A 7,320-nucleotide genomic window follows, 5' to 3' on the forward strand; every position below is an offset into this window, starting at 1 on the left:
TAAAGAGACCTCCACTCCCCCAGCTATGACTCCTTCCTCTCCCAAAGAGTCCCCAGCTACCCAGCCTCCCAAAGGAGCCTCCACAAGCCAAGCTATGGCTCCTCCCTCTCCCAAAGAGTCCCAACCAACTCCAGCCCCCAAAAGAGCCCCAGGTACCCCACTGCCCAAGGAGGCCTCCACTGCCCCAGCTGTGGCTCCTCCCTCCCCCAAAAAGTCCCAAGCAACTCCAACCCCCAAAAGAGCTCTAGCAACTCCATCCCCCAAAGGGGGCCAAGCAACCCCATCCCCTAAAGAGACTTCCACTCCCCCAGCTGTGGCTCCTTCCTCCCCCAAAGAGTCCCCAGCTACCCCACCTCCCAAAGGGGCCTCCACTGCCCCAGCTGTGGCTCCTCCCTCCCCCAAAGGGGGCCCAGCAACCCCTAAAGAGACTTCCACTCCTCCAGCTGTGGTTCCTCCCTCCCCCAAAGAGTCCCCAGCTACTCAGCCTCCCAAAGGGGCCCTCACTCCCCTAGCAGTGACTCCTTCCTCAAAAAAATCCCCAGCTGCCCCATCTATCAAAGGGTCCCTTACTCCCTCAGCTGTGACTCCTTCCTCCCACAAAGAGTCTCCAGCAACTCCAGCCCCTAAAGGGGCCCCAGCAACCCCATCCCCCAAGGGGGCCTCCACTCCCCCAGCTGTGACTCCCTCCTCTCCCAAAGAGTCTCTGTCAACCCCAGCCCCCAAAGGGACCTCAGCAACTCCATCCTCCAAAAGAACCCCAGGAGGAACCCCATCCTCCAAAGGAGCCTCGGCAACTCCATCCCCCAAGAGAGCCCCAGCTACCCCATCCAGAGGTGTCCCCACTCCTTCATCTGAGATTCCTCCCTCCCCCAAAGAGGCCCCTACTTCTCCAGTTGCAGTCACATGTCCCTTGGGGTCCATTGCCCCTCAGGCTTCTAAAGGCCTACCAGTAAAGAAAGGCTCCACAGCTCTCAAAGCGGGACTTGTTGCGCCAGCCCCAGAAAGTGCACCAGTTGTCACAGCTCCCTCTGAGAAAGGTCCACTGGCCAAGAAGAGTTATGCTACTTCACCTCCTCTGTGCCCAGATCCTTCAGCTAAGAATGGTACTAAAGGACCCCTTTCTACAATGGGTCCAGCCCCGCTGACAGTCTCTGCTCAGAAAGGCTCTTCAAAGACTCCCAAAGCCCTCTCTGTTTCTCCATTAAAAAGCAAAGATTCTTTTCATTCCCCAAAGAGCCCTTTGACTCTTCCTCTTGAGTCTGTGACATCTACTCCTCTAGCAACAGTTTACTCTGAGAAGGTCCTTCCTAAAGCTGGATCAGCATCTATCCCTCCAGCACCCACCCCATCAGTCTCTCTGCCTCTCACTCCCTCCCCAGTTCCCCCTCTGCTTCCTAAACAGCAGTTTCTGCCGTCCTCACCTGGGCTGGTGCTGGAATCACCCTGTAAGCCCTCAGCCCCTGCTGATGAGGATGAGCTGCCGCCTCTGATTCCCCCGGAACCAATCTCGGGGGGAGTGCCTTTCCAGTCGGTCCTCGTCAACATGCCCACCCCCAAACCTGCTGGGATCCCTGCCCCAACCCCCTCTGCCAAGCAGCCTGTTCTGAAGAACAACAAGGGTATTTGCCTTGGTTTGCTGTGTGCATGGTGTGTCGCCCACACCCCTCCTGGGGCTACCCACCAATACTAACCCTAGGATGCGCCGCTTTCTCCAGTATATCTGCTTGTGTTTGGACATAGAACATAGAATGATAATTTTAAATGCAAAAGTTCTAGGAATGTGAAACAATCTTGGTTTTCATCACCTCAGATAGTCTGTTCTGTATCATCTTGTATAATATGGTTCAAGCTAACCCTGGATCTGCCATCTTTTTTACCTGAGTGATCTGACATTGAAAACCAAGACCTATTAGACCTTTTAATTTGCTCTAATTTCTACCACATAACTAACCTTGTCCCTGGGCCTGGGATTTGCTAAAATTTTGGGAAATATGGAACTATTTGAATTTCTTTTCACGTCTTAGATTTAGTAATGACCAGTGCCCAAGGGACTCCCTCTTCAAGACTTTTTTTCCTAGCCTGAGAATGGTACAGGTGTATGATTTTTTCTCTTAGTAGTCTTTATTGATGCTTGGCCTTTTGGTTGAGGTAAACTTAAAATATGTGAATTATATTTGGAAGAAATGGGAGAGGTCACAGGACAGGCTCTAACAGAGATGACTGTTAGAACTATAGATTGGCAATCATTGAGAATCTTCAGGCCATGTTGATGAAACCAAATTGCTAGGGTAAGTGGTTTGAAAACAAGGCTAAATGTGTGTACACAACTGCTTCTGGCCTTCCCCAACTCAGTGTAAAGCATGAGGGTAGTGTCCTCCCTGGTCTTCCTCCACAATGTGATCTTACTGTTTTTTCACCTAAATGTATCTGGAGATCCCTTGTCTGCCATAACCTTTTAGGGATGGGTGGTCTATCAGGTAGAATTTGGAGTTAACGTAGGTCATTGGTGTTGGCCTGTGCCAAGTGAAGACCTCAAGAGAAGGGAAGCAGTTACTGTTTATAAATTGCTTGGCTGTAACTAGTAATTACCTCTTTATTTCTGGGGCTGGGTCTTTAATGGATGTGTACACACTAGTTTATGGCTAAGGAGGCTGTCAAGCTGGCTTCATAGAAGTCAGTTGGTTTGCATTTAACTTTGTGAGGTCTAACATAAGCCAGGCAGGCTATGGTGAGGTGCCTCCTCCCTATAATCTGTAAAATTTCAAAGTTATTTGTCATCTCAGGGTCTGGAACAGAATCTGACAGTGATGAATCAGTACCAGAGCTTGAGGAACAGGATTCCACACAGGCAACCACACAACAGGCCCAGGTGGGTGTTCTGTTCTCTTACTTGCTGGTCAGAGTACTTGAGTCAAGGAAGCATTGAAGAACAAGGGTTGATCAGAGAAGCTGACTTCAGTACTTGGAAATGTGAACCTTCATAAAGGGAAAACCTTATGGGGATTATGGTATCTAGGCCTTATATTCCAGTTTACTCATAGCTGTTTTATCTCCTTAGCTGGCAGCAGCTGCTGAAATCGATGAAGAACCAGTCAGTAAAGCAAAACAGAGCCGGAGTGAAAAGAAGGCACGGAAGGTAAGATTTTAAGTTCTAAAAAAGGATTAAAGGTTCTGATGAAGCAGCTTTAGAGAGGGGGAACTGTAGTGGTAGAATCATATTTAAAGTGATAGAAATTACTATAGCAAAAAAAACAGGAGTCCTGGAAACCAATTCTGTATTATCTAAAGTTAGCCTAGGGGGCACCTGGGTGGCTCAGTTGTTGAGCATCTGCCTTCGGCTCAGGTCATGATCCCAGGGTCCTGGGATCGAGCCCCACATCAGGCTCCCTGCTCAGCGGGAAGCCTGCTTCCCCCTCTCCCACTTCCCCTGCTTGTGTTCCCTCTCTCGCTGTGTCTCTGTCAAATAAATAAATAAAATCTTGAAAAATAATAATAATAAAGTTAGCCTAGGAAAAGGCTTTGTTTTGTTTTGTTACTTTTTTATTTAAATTCAATTAATTAACATATAATGTATTATTGGTTTCAGAGGTAGAGGTCAGTAATTCAGTCTTTTTTTAAGATTTTATCTCTTTGAGAGAGAAAGAGCACAGGCAGGGAGGAGGGTAAGAGGGAGAGGGAGAAGCAGACTCCCTGCTGAGCAGGGAGCCTGATGCAGGGCTCGATCCCATCCTGGGATCATGACCTGAGCCGAAGGCAGACGCCCAACCAGGCGCCCCAATTCATCAGTCTTCTATAATACCCAGTGCTCATTACATCATATGCCCTCCTTAATGTCCATCACCCAGTTAACCCATTCCCCTACCCCCCCCACCAGCAACCCTCAGTTAAGGCTTTGCTTTGGATATAGTTATTACTATGTTCTTTACTTCCTAAAGCTATTTCTTTTTTTAAGATGTTATGTATTTATTTGAGTGAGAGAGAGAATGCCTGCAGGGGGAGGGGTAGAGGGAGAAGCAGACTCCCTGCTAAGTGCAGAGTCTGATGTGGGGCTCAGTCTCAATCTCACAACCCTGAGATAACGACCTGAGCCAAAATCAAGAGTTGGACATTCAGCCAGCTGAACCACTCAGGTTCCCCTCTGAAGCTGCTTCTAGAGAAGTTGAAAACCTGATGTTCTTTTCTATTTCTTAGGCTATGTCCAAACTGGGTCTTCGACAGGTTACAGGGGTTACAAGAGTCACTATCCGGAAATCTAAGAATATCCTCTTTGTCATCACAAAACCAGATGTCTACAAGAGCCCAGCTTCAGATACCTACATAGTTTTTGGGGAAGCCAAGGTAAAGAAAATTTTCTTGGATGCACTCTAGACCAGGGTTTCTCAACCTCAGCACTATTGATGGAGTTGGATAATTCTTTGGTGTGGAATTTGAGGTCACATAATTCCATGTTGTGGAGGGGCTTTCCTGAGTGTTACAGATGTTTAGCAGTTGTGATAATCAAAAAAATCTGTAGGCATTTGATAGATGTCCCTGGATGACAAAATCACCTCCCAGTTGAGAACCACTGCTTTAGACCTAAACTAGTTCTCTTTGTACAGTAATATGTACTCTTAGTGAGGGCAGACAATTAAAGCTATACAGTAAGTTAACCTGAAGTGGCTTTAGAGTGAGAGTTTGGAAAAGATACAAATTACTTATTTCATTTACTACAGACCGATCTGTTCATATAAATCTGTATTTTTTGCCCTGTAGATCGAGGATTTATCTCAGCAAGCACAACTAGCAGCTGCTGAGAAATTCAAAGTTCAAGGTGAAGCTGTCTCAAACATTCAAGAAAACACACAGACTCCAACTGTACAAGAGGAGAGTGAAGAAGAAGAGGTATATAGGGAAATCTTTTATACTTTTAATCCTCTCCAGATGTATTTTGTGTGGGGTTTTCTTTTAAGATTTTTATTTATTTATATTATTAATATATATATAATATGTATTAATTATAATATAAAATTATTTATCCATGAGAGAAAGAGGCAGAGGGAGAAGCAGGCTCCCTGAGGAGCGGAGTTGCACGACTCGGGGCTCAATTCCCAGATCCCGGGATCATGACCTGAGCTGAAGGCAGACGCTTAATGAACTGAGCCACCCAGACGCCCAGTATTATTTTGTATTGATGGGTGCATTCTATATTGCTTTAGGTTCTCAAAATCATTTGACTTAAATAGTGTCTGAGTTATATTAAGAACTAGATTCAGGGGCGCCTGGGTGGCTCAGTCATTAGGTGTCTGCTTTCAGCTCGGGTCATGATTCCAGGGTCCTGGGATCGAGCTCCACATCGGGCTCCCTGCTCAGCAGGAAGCCTGCTTCTCCCTCTCCCACTCTCCCTGCTTGTGTTCCCTCTCTCGCTGTATCTCTGTCAAATAAAATCTTAAAAAAAAAAAAAAACGAAAGAAAGAAACAGATTAAAGAGACCCGTGACTCCAAAGAACTACTGGAGCTGTTCTTGGCCTTTAGGTTATTGTGCTTTTTTTCCTTCTCTTAGGTTGATGAAACCGGTGTAGAGGTTAAGGACATAGAATTGGTCATGTCACAAGCAAATGTGTCAAGAGCAAAGGCAGTCCGAGCCCTGAAGAACAACAGTAATGATATTGTAAATGCTATTATGGTAAGTGTCCAAACCTTTATTCCTTTATTTTTTCTGCCCTGACCAGTTATGGGTTGACTTTATTTTCTGTACTTAATATCAGCCAGTTAGGAAGCTTCATTCCAAAGCCTATTCTGAGTTACCTCATATTTTAGTGTCCTGAATTCTCAATTTGCCTATAACTGCTTCTAATCTCTTTTCTTACAGGAATTAACAATGTAACCATCTGAAAACGAGGACTTTTTTTGGTGTTTCAAAAGAATAACTGCAGCTTGGTTTGAAATTTGTACTGTTTCTATCATTAATAAAGTTATGGCTTCTTGTTGGATGAACTCAGTGGGTGCTTGGTCTCTTTCCACCCCCCCCCACAAAAAAAAATGAAGGCTCTAGAAATGAAAACACATAATTACTCTTAAGGCCTCAGCTTCAGTTGAAAAGGTTTAATGCCACAGATTCCTCACTTAAAATCTCAAGTCTTTTCATCTCTTAAAGATACTCTACTAGTCTGTCTGTTAGGACTTTCTTGTCTTCAGAGAATAGAACTTAACATGTAAAGTTTCTCCTTTCCATTTTCTTTCCCAGATGTTAACTGTTAGCAAATCATTTCTTCTATATTTAACAATCATCAGCCTCTTTTCTGGCCTACAATCTTTGAGTATATATATTGGACCTTATCTGGCCTCTGAGAAGCAGTTCATATTGTTTACATGTTGATATGTAGGAGCTTGGTGCAGGGTTGGAGAGGGTGCATAATGGATGCATAATGGATGAAAAGACTCCACTTTGTAATAAAATGCAAAGGTACCTCGTGAAGGGAGTTTTTGACTGTATACAGTACAAACACTCTGCTCTCAAGACATACACTCACTATACAGACATTTTAATGTACAAAATAAATTATGATTAGGGTAGCCATAATTATGTTAGGACAATAAGTGAAAACCAGGCAAACTGATAATGATTAGCCCGTGTACGAAAAACACACAACTCCATAGAAGTCCTAGGAGAAGAGTAAAACTTCTGAGTTTGGGTTGTTAGAAAATGGTTTGGGGGTGGAAAGCAGAGGACTAAAATTGGGAAATGGGGAGGCTAAAAGTAAATGTAGTGGCAAGAATCCTAAAACAAGTAAGTGATAATACACCTAGAAGGAATGTTAGGATGGGAATAAATCAGACATATGGTAGAAGGCTTTAGGGACTAAAGTTTAGACATTTCTATTCCTGAATTCAGTATTTTTTTGAAAGATTTTCTTTATTTGACAGAGACAGTGGAGAGAGGGAACACAAGCCGGGGGAGAGGGAGAGGGAGAAGCAGGCTTGCCGCTGAGCAGGGAGCCCGATGCGGGGCTCAATCCCAGCACCCTGGGATCATGACCTGAGCCAAAGGCAGACGCTTAATGACTGAGCCACCCAAGCACCCCTGAATTCAATTTTTTTAGGTTTGTTTATGTACATAATCTCTTTACCCAACATGGGGCTCGAACTCACAACCCCAAGGTCAAGAGTCCTGCAGTCCTCTGAGCCAGCCAGGTGCCCCTTGAATTCAGTTTTCTTGATCCCTATGAGAGTAGATACTATTTTAACAGAGGTGAGTAAAAGTTGAGGACCAAAGAGGTTAAATGACCCAAAAACAGCCACTCTGAGTAGGGTCTTTTTTTTTTTTTTTTAAGATTTTATTTA

General features: G+C 44.7%; 1 protein-coding gene across 6 annotated transcripts in view; it reads left to right on the top strand.

The window, feature by feature from the left end:
• NACA (nascent polypeptide associated complex subunit alpha) overlaps positions 1 to 5,996 on the top strand; it is a 12,708-nt gene extending 6,712 nt beyond the window's left edge. For 3 of the 6 annotated variants that reach the window (XM_073900808.1, XM_073900810.1, XM_073900809.1), the window contains exon 3: positions 1 to 414. This exon is cut by the window's left edge and continues 3,015 nt beyond it. In XM_073900808.1, coding sequence (XP_073756909.1) covers positions 1 to 29 — 29 coding nt within the window. In that variant the 3' untranslated portion in view covers positions 30 to 414. Of the gene's footprint in view, positions 415 to 2,783; positions 2,870 to 3,058; positions 3,137 to 4,191; positions 4,339 to 4,752; positions 4,882 to 5,539; positions 5,663 to 5,848 lie in introns of those variants that run through there. The other 3 variants (XM_025882834.2, XM_025882835.2, XR_012380770.1) reach the window with 2 other exon arrangements.
• Positions 5,997 to 7,320: the final 1,324 nt, after the last annotated feature.

Source organism: Callorhinus ursinus, unplaced genomic scaffold, assembly GCF_003265705.2.
Source record: "Callorhinus ursinus isolate GAN/ISIS: 27379988/994484 unplaced genomic scaffold, GSC_fseal_2.0 scaffold14, whole genome shotgun sequence".
NCBI lineage: Eukaryota > Metazoa > Chordata > Mammalia > Carnivora > Otariidae > Callorhinus > Callorhinus ursinus.